The sequence below is a fragment of the Martes martes genome, assembly GCF_963455335.1.
Source record: "Martes martes genome assembly, chromosome: 4".
Taxonomy (NCBI): Eukaryota; Metazoa; Chordata; class Mammalia; order Carnivora; family Mustelidae; genus Martes; species Martes martes.
The window spans coordinates 148,713,221-148,731,195 of NC_137891.1; the positions used below are offsets into that span (position 1 = coordinate 148,713,221).

At 36.4% G+C, this 17,975-nt stretch overlaps 1 protein-coding gene across 6 annotated transcripts in view; it reads left to right on the top strand.

Annotated features, from left to right (window-relative positions):
* The window catches only part of IFT25 (intraflagellar transport 25), a 33,718-nt gene extending 17,485 nt beyond the window's left edge, over positions 1-16,233 (top strand). For all 6 annotated transcript variants that reach the window (XM_080801372.1, XM_080801370.1, XM_080801368.1 and 3 more), the window contains 4 exons: positions 8,965-9,071; positions 10,899-10,967; positions 14,220-14,263; positions 16,017-16,233. In XM_080801372.1, coding sequence (XP_080657498.1) covers positions 8,965-9,071; positions 10,899-10,967; positions 14,220-14,263; positions 16,017-16,130 — 334 coding nt within the window. In that variant the 3' untranslated portion in view covers positions 16,131-16,233. The remainder of the gene's footprint in view (positions 1-8,964; positions 9,072-10,898; positions 10,968-14,219; positions 14,264-16,016) is intronic.
* Positions 16,234-17,975: the final 1,742 nt, after the last annotated feature.

The following is a 17,975-nucleotide window of genomic DNA, read 5'->3' on the forward strand; positions in this document are numbered from 1 at the left end:
TTTCTCCACATCCTTGCCAACACCTCTTGTTTCTTGTGTTGTTGATTTTAGCCATCCTGACAGGTGTGAGGTGATTCCTCAATGTGGTTTTGATTTGCACTTCCCTGATGATTACTGATGTTAATCATCTTTTCCTGTATCTGTTAGGCCATCTGTATGTCTTCTTTGGAGAAATGTCTATTCATGTCTTCTGCCCATTTTTAATTGGATTATTTGTGGTTTATTGTTGAGTTGTGTAAGTTCTTTGTATATTTTGGATATTAACCTCTTTTTTTTTTAAGATTTTTCATTTATTTATTTGACAGAGAGAGAGAGAGAGAGAGCTCACAAATAGAGCAGCAGACAGAGAGAGAGGGGAAGCAGGCTCCCTGCTGAGCAGAGAGCCCGATGTGGGGCTCGATCCCAGGACCCTGAGATCGTGACCTGAGCCAAAGGCAGAGGCTTAACCCATTGAGCCACCCAGCCACCACTAGATATTAACCTCTTATTGGTTATATCATTTGCAGATATCTTCTTCCATTTGGCAGGTTGTCTTTTTTATTTTCTTGATGATTTCCTTCACTATGTAAAAGCTTTTTATTTTGGTATAGTCCCAATAATTTAATTTTGCTTTTGTTTTCCTTTCCAGAGGGGATAGATCTAGAAAAATGTTTCTACCACAGATGTTAAGACATTACTGCCTATGTTTTCTTCTAGGAATTTTATGGTTTCAGGTCTCACATTCAGGTCTTTAACCCATTTTGAGTTTATTTTTGGGTGTGGTGTAATCAAGTGTTCCAGTTTCATTCTTTTGCATTTAGCTGACCAATTTCCCAACACCATTTGTTGAAGAGATTCTCTTTTTCCCATTGCATAGTCTTCCCTTTTTTTGTCATAGATTAATTGATTAGTGTCATATATGTCACTTTTTTAAAAGATTTTATTTATTTATTTTGAGAGAGAGAGTGTGTGACCAGGGAGAGGAGAAGAGGGAGAGAGAGAATCTCAAGCGGACTCCACGCTGAACACAGAGCTGGATGTAGGGCTTGATCTCACCGCCCTGAGATCATTACCCGAGCCCAAATCAAGAGTCAGATGGTTAGCCAACTGAGCCACCCAGGCCACTCCTGCCCCTATGTCATATTTAAAACCAGTACATGTCTACATACTATTTGATGTTGTTGTATTGGTCATGTTCATTAAAATCACCTGAGAAACAGAGGGCAATTAAAAGTCATTTAAATAAGTAAAACTTAAAACCATATACATATAAATGAAAAATAAATTGTGAAATAAATAAGCATAGTATAAAAAATCCAAAATTGTGAGTTGGACCTGTATTGTTTTGTTTTGTTTTTGGTAATAGCTTTATTGACAGATAATTCACATAGTGTGCAATTCACCCATTTAAAATGTACAATTTATTGGCTTCCAACATGTTTAGAGTTATGCAGTCATCTCCAATTTTAGGGCATTTCATTACCTCCCCAAAAAACCTTACAAACCATTGCAGTCACCTTATATTTCCCCATCACCACCCACCCTAGGTACTCATTAATCTACTTTATATCTCTATAGATTTGACTGTTCAGAGACTTCATATAAATGGAATCATATATATGGTCTTTTGTAAATACTTTCTTTCACTTACATGTTTTCAGGGTTCACCCATGTTATAGCACATATCAGTGCTTCATTCCTTTTAATTGCCAGATAATATTCCATTTTATGGATATAGCATATTTTATTTATTCATTCATTAGCTGATGGATATTCAGGTTGTTTCTACTTTTTGTCTGAATGTTCTCCAATCTTATTTAGAAATGCCAATTTATAAATCCAAGAAACTCAGCAAACCCCAACCAGGATACATACAAAGAGACCATACTGTAATCTGCTGAAAAGTAAAGAAAAAAATTTTAAATAGCTATGAAAAAAAATACATTAACTACAGGGGAACAGTAGTACCAGTGGCAGCTGACTTTGTATCACAAACAGTGGAATACAGGTGACAATAGAATAATACCTTCAATGTTGAAAAAAGAAATAACAAAAAAACCCTGTCAACTCAGAATTCTGTATTTAGCTAATATATCTTTCAAAAATGAGGGTGAAATAGGGACATTTTATTCCCCACAAGTAGACCTGTATCACAGGAAATGTTAAAGGAAGTTCTGCATGTTGAAGTGAAACTAGATGGAAATTCAAACCTATAGCAAGAAATTAAGTGCATTGGAAATGGTAAATATAAAAAAAACTATTTCTTTTAATTAAAAAAAAGTCAACTGACCAGGGCACCTGGGTGGCTCAGTGGGTTAAGCCTCTACCTTCAGCTCAGGTCATGATCTCAGGGTCCTGGGATTGGGTCCTGCATCAGGCTTTCTGCTCAGTGGGGAGCCTACTCCCCCCCCCCGACTCCTGCCCCACCTGCCTCTCTGCCTACTTGTGATCTCTATCAAATAAATAAATAAAAATCTTTTTTTTTTAAGATTTTATTTATTTATTTGACAGACAGAGATCACAAGTAGGCAGAGAGGCAGGCAGAGAGAGAGGAGGAAGCAGGCTCCCCGCTGAGCAGTGAGCCCGATGTGGGGCTCGATCCCAGGACCCTGGGATCATGACCTGAGCCAAAGGCAGAGGCTTTAACCCACTGAGCCACCCAGGCGCCCCAATAAGTAAAAATCTTTAAAAAAAAAAAAAGTCAACTGACCACTTAATGGGAAAAAACACATTGTACTCTGGGATTTATTACATATATATGCAATAAATGCTATATATGTAAATATAAAATTTATTAAAATAATGGCACAAAAGTGGAATTCAATGTAAAATGACTATCATAGGTTCTTATGACCTTGAAAATAACCACACACACACACACACAGAAAATTAAATGGAATTTTAGGTTTTTTTAAAAATTCAGTCAAAAGTAGATAGGAAAGGAGAAATAGAACAAGAAAAAAATAGATGGGAGGGACAAATGGAACATGAATAGCAAGATGGTAGACTTAAACCCAGCCATATCCATAATTACATTAAATGCCAATGGGCTAACTACTTCAATTAAATGATAGAAATTGATAGAATTTGTCAGACTGGGTAAAAATATAACACACAGATGTATGCTATCTGGAAGAGATGTACTTTAAATGTAAAGTCACAAATAGGTTGAAAATAAAAGGATGAAAAAGATATATCCTATAAACACTAAACATAAGAAAGTGGCTTTGGCTATATTCCTATCAGACAAAGTAGAATGTAAGGTAAGGAGAATTACCAGAGATAAAGGGGACATTTTTAATGTTTGAGAATTCTTTCATCAGGAAGAGATAATGATCCTAAATGTATACTGACCTAATAATCTTCAAAATACATAAAAACTGACAGATGAAAGAAATAAACAAATCCACAATCATAGTTGGAGATTTTAACACCTTTCTTTCAGTAGTGATAAAGCAGGCATACAAAGATTCTAAAGATACACATAGTAGAGACATGGTAAAGATAGGGTGATCTGCACATGTCAGTCACCTTGACTGAATTGACATTTATACAACACTATAATCAACAGTGGCACATGGAAGAAGTCTACATTAAACATTCACTAAAATGTGCTGGTCCATAAAGCCAGTCAATTTCAAAAGATGAAAACCTTAGGGAATATGTATTGAAAAAAAATGGTACATAGGAGATGATGGATGTGTTAATTAACTTTATCATGGCCGTGATTTCACAACATATACGTAAACAAATCATCATGTTGTATACCTTAAACATACACAATGTTGTGTATTGATTAAATTGCACTAAAGCTGGAGAAAAAAATTTGTTCTCTGACCACTATGTAATTAAATTACAAGTAAATATTAAAAAGACCTTTGGAAAAACATCCTGAAGCTTAGAAATTAAACATGGCACTTCTAAATAACCCATTGGTCAAAGAAGAAATCACAAGGTATATTAGAAAATATTTCTGGGGCGCCTGGGTGGCTCAGTGGGTTAAAGCCTCTGCCTTCGGCTCAGATCATGATCCCAGGGTCCTGGGATCGAGCCCTGTGTCGTGCTCTCTGCTCAGCAGGGATCCTGCTTCCCTTCCTCTCTCTCTCTGCATGCCTCTCTACCTACTTGTGATCTCTGTCTGTCAAATAAATAAATAAATAAAAATCTTTAAAAAGGAAAATATTTCTAACCAAATGATAACAAAACACAATATATCCACATTTGTGGATGCAGCTAAAGTGATGCTTCCAGGGACATTTTTTATAGCATAAACATTTTATCTTAAAAAGAATTTTTATGGGCACCTGGGTGGCTCAGTCGATTAGGCATCTGCCTTCAGCTCAGGTCATGATCCTGGGGTCCTGGGATCAAGCCCCTGGGATCAGCAGGGAACCTGCTTCTCCCTCTGCCCCTTCCCCACTTACTCCCTCTCTCTCTCTCTTTCTCTCTCTCACTCAAATAAATAAAATCTTTAAAAAAAAAGAATTTTAAAAAACCACTAGTTAAATTTCCACAGTAGGAAGCTAGATAAGGAAGAGCAAATTATACCCAAAGAAAGTAAAATAATAAAGGTAAGAACATAAATCAATAAAATAGAAAATAGACAATTAGAAAAAATTAACCAAGCTAAAATTGATTATCTGAAAGAAATATTGAAAGTTATAAATCTCTAGGAAAACTGACCAAGAAAGAATAGAGGAAATGTAAATCACCAGTACCAGCAATGAAAAAAGCAGTATCACCATGGTTTCTAAAAGATTAATAAGTTACTATCAAGGATAAATTTAGGATATCAAATCATTATGTTATATACCTGAAACTAATATGTTATATGTCAATTAAACCTTAATTTTAAAATGTTTTTAAGAAAAGAACAAATTTAGGCTATAAATTTAACAATTTAAGTGGACAGATTCCTTAAAAAACTCAACCTATAAAAATGACAAAAGATGAAATAGAAAATTTGAATAGCCATGCATCTATTGTATGAATTAAATTCTGTCAAATATTTAGAGGAAAAAATAATATAAATCTTTCACAAACAGAGCAGGAAACTTTTCTCAAATTGTTTTTCATGAGAACAATATGACCCTGATACCAAAACCTGACAAAGACATTATGAGGAAAGAACAAGGAAGAAAAGGAAATAAAGAAAAGAATGGAAAAAAGAAAGGAAAATTAAAGACCAGCATCCTTTATGAATATAAATGCAAAAATTCTTTTTTTTTAATTTTTAAATTTTTTTAAGTTTTTTTTTTTAAGATTTTATTTATTTATTTGACAGAGATCACAAGTAGGCAGAGGGGGTGGGGAAGCAGGCTCCCCGCTGAGCAGAGAGCCCGATGTGGGGCTTGATCCCAGGACCCTGAGATCATGACCCAAGCTGAAGGCAGAGGCTTTAACCCACTGAGCCACCCAGGCACCCATAAACACAAAAATTCTTATAAATTGAATCTAGCAAGTAGAATTAATCCTGGGAATGCCGAGGTTGGCATATTTACCACATTATCACAGGAATGCAAGGTTGAGTGTAATTCACTGCATTGTCAGAACAAGGGAGAGATATCATGATCATCCCAAAAGATGAAGAAGAAACATTTGACAAAATTCAACATTGATTCATGATAATAATTCTTAGCAAATAAAGAAGAGAAGGGAACTTCCTCAATCTGATAAAGGCATCTACTAAACATGTTCACCTTAGTAGTGAAATAATAAACGCTTTCCCCCTGAGACTGGAAATGGAAGAAGAATGTTTGTTCTCACTGTTTTTATTCAGCATTGTTTTAGAGGTTTTAGCCCATGCAGTAAGGCCAAAAAAAGCCATAATAGGCATAAGGATTAGAAAGAGTAAAATTAGGGGAGCCTGCTTCCCCCTCTTTCTCTGCCTGCCTCTCTGCCTACTTGTGATCTCTCTCTCTCTCTCTCTCTCTCTATCAAGTAAATAAATGAAATCTTAAAAAAAAAAAAAAAAAAAGAAAGAGTAAAATTGGGAGTGCCTGGGTGGCTCAGTAGGTTAAGCCTCCGCCTTCGGCTCAGGTCATGATCCCAGGGTCCTGGAATCAGGTCCCACATTGGGCTCTCTGCTCAGTGGGGAGCCTGCTTCTCCCTCTGCCTGCCACGTCCCCTGCTTGTGCTCGCACACTCTTCTGTCAAATAAATACATTTTTTAAAAAAAGAAAGATTGTCTTTGTTTAAAGGTTGTATTAATATTTCATAGGAATCTACAAAAAACAAAGAATCTATTTTTTTTAAAAGCCTACTAGAGCTAATAAGTACATTTAGCAAGGTTGATATGCAAGAATCAGTTATATTACTATATAATAGCAGGAAACAGTTGGAAATTGAAGTTTTAAAAAATTCCATTTCCAATAGCAGTCAAAACATAAAGAGAGTTAAGAATAAACTTAACAAGATATGCAAGACCTTTACAGGAAAACCATAAAATGCTGCTGAGGAAAATTAAATAACTAAGTAAATGAAAAGATATACTACATTCATGATCTGAAAACTCAATATTGTTAAGGTGCCAATTTCTCCCTAAAATAACCTGTTGATTCAGTACAGTGTCGATCAAAATCTCAATTGACTTTTACAAGTAAAATGTATTTGTTATACTTTACAAGTATAAAATACAAATTGATTCTGAAATGTATGTGGAAATGCAAAGGCCCAGTCTACTCAAAGTAATTTGTGAAAGAAGAAAGTTTGCGGGCTTACATTATCTGATTTCAAGACTTAAAAATAACTTACAGTAATCAAAATGTGTGGTGTTTTTGTAAAGATAGATATACATACCAATGGAACAGAATAGAAAGCCCAGAAATAGACCCATATATACAAGGTCAATTAGTTTTCAACAGAAGCCTAAGGATGTAGAAAGAGATCAATGGAGTAAAATGAAGGGGACAGATCTACCCATCTATAGTCCATTAATTTTAGGCAAAGACACCAAGGCAGCTCAGTAAGAAAGGGAAACTCTTTTAATAAATGGTGTTAGAATACTTGAATAAACATACTGATAAAAATGAACCTCCACCCCTACCTCATACCAAACCCAAAAGTTAATTCAGGATGGATCATAGATCTCCACTCAAAGCTAAAATTACTAAGCTTCAAGGAGAAAACGTCAGAAAGTTCCTTTGTAGCTGTGAGGTAGGCAAAGATTTCTTCGACATAAAAATCACTAAACATAAAAGAAACAGGTAATAAAACTGGACTTCACCAAAAAGAAAACTTCTACTCACTGGAAGACATAAGTGAGAAAATGGAAAGACAAGAAAATATTCACAATACATATATCTCATAAAGGACAAGAATACATAGTAAAGTACAGTTGACCCTTGAGCAACATGGATTTGAACTGCGTGGGATTTTTTTCAATAAATACATGTATAGAGGAGTAAATATATCTTCTCTTCTTTCAGATTTTCTTAACATTTTCTTTACTCCAGCTTACTTTATTGTAAGAAGACAGTGTATAATACATATGTAAGATATGTATCAATTATGTTGTCAGTAAAACTTCTGATATATATTTATGAAAAACATATATTTTTCATATATATGTATATGAAAAAAGTGCTTAGCATCGTTTGTTATCAGAGAAATCCAAATGAACATCATTGTAGAACACCATTTTATATCTACTAGAATAGCTAAAAAAAAAAGGGCTGACAAAGGCAAATATTGAAAGGGTATGGAGCAACTAGAACTCTTTTACATTGCTGGTAGGAATATAAAATAGTACAATCACTTTGGAAATCTGGCACCTTCTTGTAAAGTTATACATATCTCTGCCCTATGACCCAGCAATTCTATTCCTAATAATTGCCCAAGAGAAATGAAAATATGTCCCCAAAACACTTGTACAAGAATGTTTATAACAACCTATTCATAATACTAAAAAGCTGGATGCAATCCAAATATCCAACAAAATAATCAGACAGAAGAATGAATAACCAAATTGTGGCATAGTCTTTGGTCACAGAAATCAGAGCAATAGTTACCTAAGGGAGCTAGAAATGTCTGGAAGGAAAGAAAAGGAAAGTTTCTGGAGCAATGGAAATGTTACATATCTTGATATCTGTTGCCCTAGCATAATGGTTATGTGAGTATATACATTTGTCAAAGCTCATTGAATTGTATACTTAAATTTCACTGCAGGTAAAATTTTACCTACAAAAAGGAAAGAAGCAGCTTGTATAGTTAAAATAAAAATGGTTATTTCTGTGGACAGTACTATATATATTACATATATTTTATATATATGACATAAAATTGAATGCATTTTTTTCAACACGCATCTAACTGTGCATCTGCTATGGGTCAGCCAATGTGATAGTTGCTGGGGTATAAAGATAATGAAGAGAAAGTGGTTGGACTCCGAGAACTTAGCATCTAGCAGGAGCCATAAAAGCACAAGAGAAAAGTACCGATGCAAAAATGGATTCTGAGTGCAAAGGAGGCCTGAGGAAGTGATTCTGACTTGGGGCTGAGAGATGGGACCAAAGAGCGAATATACTCGTAAGGGAAGAAAGGCCTTTGGGTCAAGAGAACCTCATGAGCTAAATAAGGCACAGAAATATGACCCTGTATGATGTGTTTGCAGAATCTTAATTGGCCCGATGTGACTACAGTAACGGGAGAGGATACCATGACGGGAGACAGTGTACTTTAATAATGTGACCAGATCGTACAGGGTTGTAAAATGCCATCCTTCACGGGCAGATTTATAGGCACTAAGGGGCCACCAAAGGCTTTTAGACAAGAGTGACATCAATTCTGTTTCTGTGTTTTTAAAAAATATATCTGCTAATAGTAAAGAAGAATTATTAAAGTTGGGGAGAGATTAGAGGCAGAAGGAAGAAGTAGGGATCTCAAGAGTCGAGGGTCGTTTATTGAAAATATTTACCCACTAGAATTTTGTGATTGAATATTTTTATTTGGCTCTTCTTTTTTCTTTTCCTTTAAAATTAACAATAGGAATCCAGAAACATTTTGGACCACAACAGGAATGTTTCCCCAAGAGTTCATTATTTGTTTTCACAAACATGTACGGATTGAAAGACTTGTAATCCAAAGTTACTTTGGTAAGCAAATAATACATTAATATTCATCATCTTTTCATTTTCCCATAGTCAGAGGGCACATATGTAAACTTTGGCAAAACACTAACTTTTCTTCGCAGCATGGAATCCAGTTTTATGGCTGGGTTGGGAGAGTGGGGAATATGGGTTAACTGCCTCAAGTACAGTTAGCTTCTCTAAAATTGAAAATTTGAAATCCTTCCAAAGTGCATAATAATTTCCATGCAATTTACTATGTGAAAATCTTTGGCAAAAAACCCTATTATGAACTTAAGAAGCCAGCTTGCCAGAACACTCGGTTCTTCAACATCTTTATTCCAGATTCATTTGGCTTGGGGTTCTCTGTCAAATTCTTTCTGAAAATCTGATAACCTTGATTATTTGCATTGGATAATTTTTATTCTTCTTTTAATAATGGCATTTTCTGAGGCATTTAGGAAAGGACTCTCCCTTTGGAACATCATTCTGATCCTGTCTTGTGTTTACTTAAGGATAAAATATTTCAGACAAAATCATGGCAGGAGAGAATACATCCCAGATGGTTCAAATGAAAAGACTTTATTGACGGGATTACTTACAAAATTATGGTCTGGGTAAGGGAACCTAGAATGGTGAGAACGCCCTGAAACTGGCCACAGCAATAAGCCATTACCACCCCTAGGATAAGGGACGGAAATTGTGTTACCAGAGCCCAATGAGAGCTGGGGCCTGTGTCTAATGGCCTGCCCGGCAGTGGCTGTAAGCATGAAGGGACTCAACCACTGTCTCAGACAGTGCACGGAAGCAGGAAGGGAGTGGGCAAAAAACAACCTGATCTCACTTTGCCACTGCCCTCCAGTTTCCTCCCAGTGCCTCCCATTGGCCAAACCCAACCAGGAGCCAGTGGTGCAATCCACAGGCGTCCTCCCCCAGGGCACAGAACAGAGAAGAGAAGAAGAGAAGAATGTTTCTAGCAGGATCTGTGTTAGGGATAATGGAGAAAAAATGCAGAAGGAAGATGCCTGGATTCTGGTTAAGTCTCTCTCCTGTCATTAATTGTAGAGGCTCTAGAGTCAGACACACCTAAATTTGAATTCTGTTTCTGACCCTTACTAGCTCTATTATCATTGAAAACTTTGCCTGACTTCTCTAAGGTGCCTGATTTCTGTAAGCCTGTTTCCTCATCAGTAAAGTGTATTAGTAATACTTTTTCTTAGAAGATTATAGTCAAGAGTGAATGAGTAAATATGCCTGACTCACAGTAGTTTCTCCATAAAGGTTTATGACCAAGATCACTAACAGTATTATTATTATGATTACTATTATTATTACTACTACCAGTACACAAAAACTCTGGATGATAACCAAATTCAGAAAGGCTCTGCTAACTTTGTATTATGTGCTTTGCAAACATTTGTAAGATTACAGTGACACAAGACTGCATTTTACCGTAGGGCCCTACAGAAAAACAGCATATGTGAATGATTTTCAGACCAGGTATTTCTTTTTTCTTTTTTTTTTTTTTTAAGAATTTATTTATTCGACAGGGAGAGAGAGATCACAAGTAGGCAGAGAGTCAGGCAGAGAGAGAGGGGGAAGCAGGCTCCCTGCTGAGCAGAGAGCCCGATGTGGGGCTCGATCCCAGGACCCTGAGATCATTACCTGGGCCGAGGGCAGACGCTTAACCGACTGAGCCACCCAGGTGCCCCCAGACCAGGTATTTCTGATCCCAGTATTTTGTGTAGTCCCACCAGTGCTTGACACTTTCAGAGGAAAGAAAGGAAATGTAGGGACAGCAACATAAAATCAGGTAGGTAATTAACACTTTATTTTTTTTACTTCCAACGTCAGTGAGGACCTTGAGGATTGAAAAGACCACATCTAAAGAGCCAGTTGATTTTGAGCCGTGGATTGAAAGAGGTATGTGCTTTTTCACCAGCATTGTTCTGGGTGTGAGGGAGTGGAGAATTGTCCTTTGATTCTATATTTCCAATTGTGCTGCATTTTGGTGAAAAAAGGTGATTCTTGTGACTTATGTAGAGCCTAGAAAAACCTAGGTTTGAATACAAGACTGCTGCTTAACTTCTGGTTGTGTAACTGTTAACATGTTAATACTCAATTTTTCTGAGTTTCAGAATCCTTATCTGAAAAATGGGGGACAGTAACCCACCATTTAAGGTTTTTGTGAACATAGTATCATCTACCAAACTATACGTGGTAGACAATAAGTATTAGTTTCTTGTCTTCCTTCCTTCCTAATGGTATATTTAAATATCATCATCAGAATTGCCTCTAGTTAAACACAACATGTTGCCTTCGTGTGTCTGTTTCCTTTCCTTCCCCAAATACCATGAGAATAATGGAAAAGGAATAAAAGGAGGCATAAACCTACAAGGACAAAAACGAAAAACAATGAAAAAAACAGGAGACGAACGAGGATGTGAGGAGTTAATCCATATTATGGAAGAGAGGACACAGATGGAAGAGAAGGAACTAATGTCGCCGAATGGAGTAGTAGCTAAGTGCCGTCCCAGGAGAATAGCAATGTAAAGCAAGCCAGTTTTGCCCAACAAAACCCCAGGAAGGTCTAGAATTTGAAGGCAGAAGGTACCAGGGAACGAGCAAGTGAGATGTGGACCGGAAAACAAGGGTGATTAGTTGAACATCTATATACAGAGTTTTCCACCCTAGGTAAGTTCTCCTGTTCCGCAAAGCTGGATGATTCCTCTTTCCTCCCGCAAACCACCTGCGAGGGATAATGAGGAACACTGTGTGTTGAAGCTCAGAACTCAGGGATGCCAGACATAGTAGAGAAAGTAAGGGAGCTGTGCAGTTGAAAGTAGGGGATTTAAGTGGAAGCCTGCAAATTGAATGGTGAGAACTCACTCCTCTGTGCTCTAATGTTTATGACAGCAATCAAGAATATAGCCCCACCCAGGAGACTAAACATTTTTGGAGAAACCGAGTGGCTCCAGAAAAAAGATCTATGGATACGGACAAAGGCTAGCTCATTCCTGGTCGCTCTATTGAAGCCCTAGTGAGTGAGCCTGGTTCATGCACACGGTTTTCAAATGATTTATTTATAAGTAACAAAAGATATCCAAAGTTCACCGGACATTTGATGAAGGCCTCAAACCTTGAATATAATCAAGCCTTTAGCTCTAATTCCAGTATATAGGAAATAGAGGATAGAGAATTAAATGTAATGAAACTAGGAGGAGGTAAGATGACAAAATGTGGGACATTCTACAGAAAAACTGACCTGATCTCTTCAATAAGTCAGTGACATGGGAAAAAAATGTGTGTGGGGGAGAGAAAGCAATTCAAAAGTCTCCTTCTTAAAGGAGACTTGATTCTGATTTGAATAAACCAACTATAAAAAGACATTTTGGGGACAACTGGGAAATCTGAATGTGAACTGGGTATTATATGATATTAAAGCATTTTTAAATGTTGGTATGATAATAGTATTATGCTTTTGTGAGAAAATATCCTTATTATTGAGAGATGGATAATCAAATATTTGGGGGTGAAATGTCATGTTGTCTTAGATTTCTTTAAAATACTTCAGCAAGGGCATCTGGGTGGGTCTGTCCATTAACCATCTGCCTTCAGCTCAAGTTATGATCCCAGGGTTCTGGGATCGAGCCCCACATTGGCTCCTTACTTATTAGTAGGGAGTTTGCTTCTCCCTCTCCCTCTGCTCCTCCTCCCTGCTCATTCTCTCTCTCTTAAATAAATAAATAAAGTCTTAAAAAGAATACTTTAGCAAAAAAAATTCCATAAATCAAGTATAGTGAAATGTTAGTAATTATAAAATCAAGATGACAGGTATATACAGGAATTATATTGGTCTTTTTTGATGTAAGTGAGATTTTCCAATTTTCTTTCCTTTTTTTTTTTTTTTTAAGATTTTATTTATTTACCTGAGAGTGACAGAGAGAGCATGAGAGGGGAGAGAGTCAGAGGGAGAAGCAGGATCCCCACAGAGCAGGGAGCCCGATGTGGAACTCGATCCCAGGACTCCAGGATCACGACCTGAGCTGAAGGCAGTTGCTTAACCAACTGAGCCACCCAGGCACCCCCAATTTTTCATAATTAAACCAAGCAATGAAAGAAAGGGTTATAATTAAATCCTGGTAGAGGAGGAGTTGCATAAGAAAGAAAATGGGATCATAATTTGATACTTATTTCAGTAGTAAATAACATTACACAGATAATAATGTAACTGTCAAGTATTGATTTCAAAACTGAGAGGATGGCAGGAAGGAAAAGTTGCAGGAGGAGGAAGAGGAAATCGATTTCAGAGACCTAATTTTCTCCTACCATAATATAAAGTCAGTAAAACACTGATAAATTGAGAAAAGAAATATAAACATGTTACAATTCTAGGGAAAAAACACTGAAGGAGTTGGAAACATTCGCCTCTCAGGAGCAGGACTGGAAGGGAAAGAAAGGGTCAAGCAGGGAATTACTACCATTCATTACCTCAGAGAGAGGTTAGGAAACAGGAAGTCATGCACCATCTTACTTCCCAGAGACTATCCCTTTTGTAATATGTGCCTTAAAAATTATGTGCACTAACTATTCTGATACAAATAAAATTAATTTCTAAATAATGTCAGTGTTTATTATTATATCAAATATTTCATGTTTCCAAAAGAATGTTTGATATGACTCGTGACCAACTAAGTTAACCTGTTTTAAAATTATATTAAGCAAATGTTTTCTAAAGTTGGATACCAAGAAAGATCAATTCACAGGCAGCATAATTCAACGTCACAGTAAAAGTTCAGCGTGAGAAACCGAGCTGTAGTCTTTTCTGATGGGAGTGGTAATAAGATGGCTCCTTTCAGGCCTGTGATAACTGTTAGTGGCTTGATCCTTAAAAGGGATTTTCCCTTTTTGTCAATTCCTTACTTTATATTCCTTTACTCTGATTTACATTTCCTTTTGTTTATACTCACTACAGATGTTTTAGAGCTCACAGTTTATCTTTCATGCCTTTTACATCAAATATTCCTATTTTGATATTGAGTTTTAACCCCCAACCCCTGGTAAGTCTGACCTAACTATAGTTTACCAGACACCATGTTTTGCTGAGCCTAAATTTCAGTAGCTGTCCTCATGTATTTTGAATCCTAACTCATTTCTGTTAAATTTCTGGTTTAGATCTAGTCCACACAGAGGGGCAGCTTCAAAATGAAGAAATTATGGTAAGCCTATATACTTTGTACAGATAAACATTATCTTTAGTCAGCACAATGTGTTTACGTTTTAAATCTATCTCCTCAGTCATAAAGTTAATAATTTGTGTGTATTATTGTGATGTATTATAGGTTCTGTACATAATCAACCCATGGAGAAGGTCATTCTCAATGATATTACAGTTTAAATAAAGCATGCATCAACTAGGCCTTTATCTGTCATAGACTAACAGCAAGGGTAAAACAATTCACTTACTTGTTTTTATTTTGTTCGTTTATTTAGAAATATTTACTTGCTGTGCTTTCATTCATTTGATTCTGTAGGCCTTTTAGAAGAGGAATCAAAAAAGGTTGAGATGCCAAAATCGGATGTTAATTTGAGCATGAAAGGACAAGGGAGATTCACATAAGGGGAACTGGAGCATAGGATCAGCAACAAATAAGCCAAAGAGAGATGAAGTGGAAAGAGAACCAGCATTTTTCGACAACATTCCATTGGGCTTTGCTTGTCAAGTGGAATGAATGCCCGTTGATGAGGAAGCTGCTGCCTCATCAGGGGTTCCTCTGTTCCTGCTAGTTAATCAGGCCCTGGTTTTAGACAAACACAAAAAAGTGAAACAACTGAATGTGTGGGCTTTTTTTTTTTTTTTAGGTGGTAGTGTTTGTTTAAGGTTTCTCTAAATGAGGCTTAAAGAGGAACCTTGTCCATTAAGTTTCCTTCTTCACAACTTAACCAGGCGCTGCTATGAAATCTGCGCTTCAAAAGATTCTGTAGGAAGTTTTTGAATGCTATTAATTATCTTCACCACCACCCAAATGTGCCCAGCGACTGGAGAGGCCAGTGGGGCCAGAAAATGATTAATTAGACTGAATTTTATCAGCCTGTTTTTCTCCATGTTTATTAATGGGTTATGATTAGTAAGCCTCTGCTAAGTATTTTGTTTTAGGACTCACTGTGAATCAAGGAGCCTTACAACATTATAGAACATTTGGAAAACAGTAAGGGGGAGTGGGCAGCTGGAAGTATCCATGATTTTATTACCCTGCCACAAGAGCTTTTATTACACTTATTTTCTTGTTGTTGTCAGTATGCATCACATAGTTTAATAGTAAAAAGTGAAGAATTGTGTATCTTTTTAAACAATATTATAAGTTCATAATTATAATTTTAAAATGAAATGTGTGAAAATAGACAAATCTTCACTAATTTCACTTTTCCTCCCTCTGTCATTATAAGTAATACTACAGGGGACAACTTATGCATGTTCTCACTACCACGATCTTCACCTTTTAAATTATTCTCTATGATTAAATTTCAAGGAATAAAATCACTGGGTCCATCAGGGTAGACATATTTATAGCTGCTTATATATATTGCCAAATTGCTTTCCAGAGAAATTATACAAATGTAAAAGTATAATAATGTTTCGGGGTAGTATAGTTAGAGGAATCATCAAACAAAGAAGGTCTCCTAACATGAAAAATACTTTAGAAAGACCCTTTTAAAAAATTAATCAGAAATGTAAAGTTGCAATTTTTAGTTCCACCCATTATTTTTCATCAAACCAGTGCTGATATTTGCCTGATGATACATCAGACCAGCGGTATTGTTATACGCAGGTGTCTTCTCTTCTGAATATTATATCTTATATATTATATATTTAGGATATCATTTTTGCATCAAACCCTTTCTTCTGCTAACTGCTGTTTAACAAGTTAACTAGAATTGCTAAATGCTTCCATATTGATTTTTCCTTTGCAGACACGAGATGGCCACGCCACTTATTTGAGATTCCTGATTATATCAGCCTTTGATCATTTTGCATCTGTGCATAGTGTTTCTGCAGAGGGACTAGCAGTCTCAAATCTTTCTTAGTAATTATAGCCAAATACTCTTGCATGATTTTTTTAACAATATATTTATTTAAACATGAAGTTGTCATTGACATGCTTTTATTAAAGGGATTTGTATCAATCTGTTTCAGTTTTTTTTTTCTCTTCAACATTTTCTGCAAAGGAATTTGGTTCATTAGTGAGGAGTGATGGCCACCATATGGGCTGTAAGAAAGCTCTCATACAACCTAATAAAGGAAATGACTATATATGAAAACTTAACTGATAAACGCATTGTGTCCTCCCAGCATCTCACAAGGTGCCCTTCAGATGTCAGTGCATTAATTTTTTTTAGGTTCAGTGCATTAACTTTTTAATTTATTTATTGATTGATGAAGAGGGCTAAGTGAGCAACATAGACAGTAAATGTATGTGTTCAGAAAAGAGAAAGGATTTATGGGAAGGTTTCATGGAGGCCATGGAACTTGAACTGGGCCTTGTCCAAAAAATTTTATTTTTTTCTTTGCCTTGATTCGAAAATCTCAGAGAAGAATTAGGAAAAAAACCCATAATCTGACTTTCCACAGACAACTATTATTAATATTAGTTGATTTTCTTGGTATATACTGGGGAGGTAAAGAACAGGATAGGACAGATTCGACGAAAATAAAGCTTTTCTGAATATACTTTATATACCTTGACTTTTAAAAACACAAATAACTAATATAACCAAAAATTAAAACAAAAAAGAAAGTACAGAATATTGAAAACAAACAGAAATGCATGAACCTAACTTTATCACAAGTTGATAAAATAAGCACACAAGAAACAGTGGCATTAAACGTGGTATTTCATCTATGTGGTTCATATTAATTTCTTAGGACTGCCATAATGTACTACAAACCTGGTGGCTTCAAACAATAGAAATTTATTGTCTCACAGTTTCAGAGTCTAGAAGTCAGAAATCAAGGTATTGACAGGGTTTGTTCCTACTGGAGGTTCTGAGGGAGAATCTGTTCCATGGCTTTCTCTTAGCTTCTGGAGTTGCTGTCAGTGCTTGGCATTCCTGGGCTTGTGGCCCTGTAGCCCCAGTGTCTGCCTCTGTCATCATATGGCATTCTGTGTGTGTGTCTTCACATCATCTTCCCTCTGTGCATATCTGTTTCTATGTATCTTCTCCTCTCATGAGGACATCAGTCATATTGAATTAGGGCCCACCCTACTCCAGTATGGCCTCGTCATAACTAGTTCCATCTGTAACAATCATATTTTCAGGTAAGGTCACATTCACAGGTACCAAGGATGAAGACTTCAACATGTCTTTTTGGAAACATAGTTCAACCCATAACATAATCTTAGTGAAAGTGTGTGATAGTTTAGTTTGTGATAGTTAATTTTATGTGTTACATAGACTGGGCCACAGTGCCCAGGAGTTTGTTCAAACAATCTGAATGTTATGTATGGGGTATTCTGGGGACAAGATTAACATTTAAATGGGTGGGCTTTTAAAAAATTAACATATAACATTAATACATTATAATACATTAATATATAATGAATTATATTGGCCCAGGGGTACAGGTCTGTGAATCATCAGGCTTACACATTTCACAGCACTCACCATAGCACATACCCTCCCCAATGTCCATATAAATGGGTGGGCTCCGAGTAAAGCAGATTGCCCTCCATTCCATCAGTTGAAAACCTTAATAGAACAAAGATTGGCCTTTCCTGGACAAGAAGGAATTCTGCCAGTAGACAGCTCTCAGACTTGCACAACAGCTCTCCAGCCTGTCAGCCAACCCTACAGATTTTGCACTTGTCAGACTTCATACTCCTATGAGCCAGTTTCTCACAGTCAGTCTCTCTCCCTCTCTGCCTCCCTCGT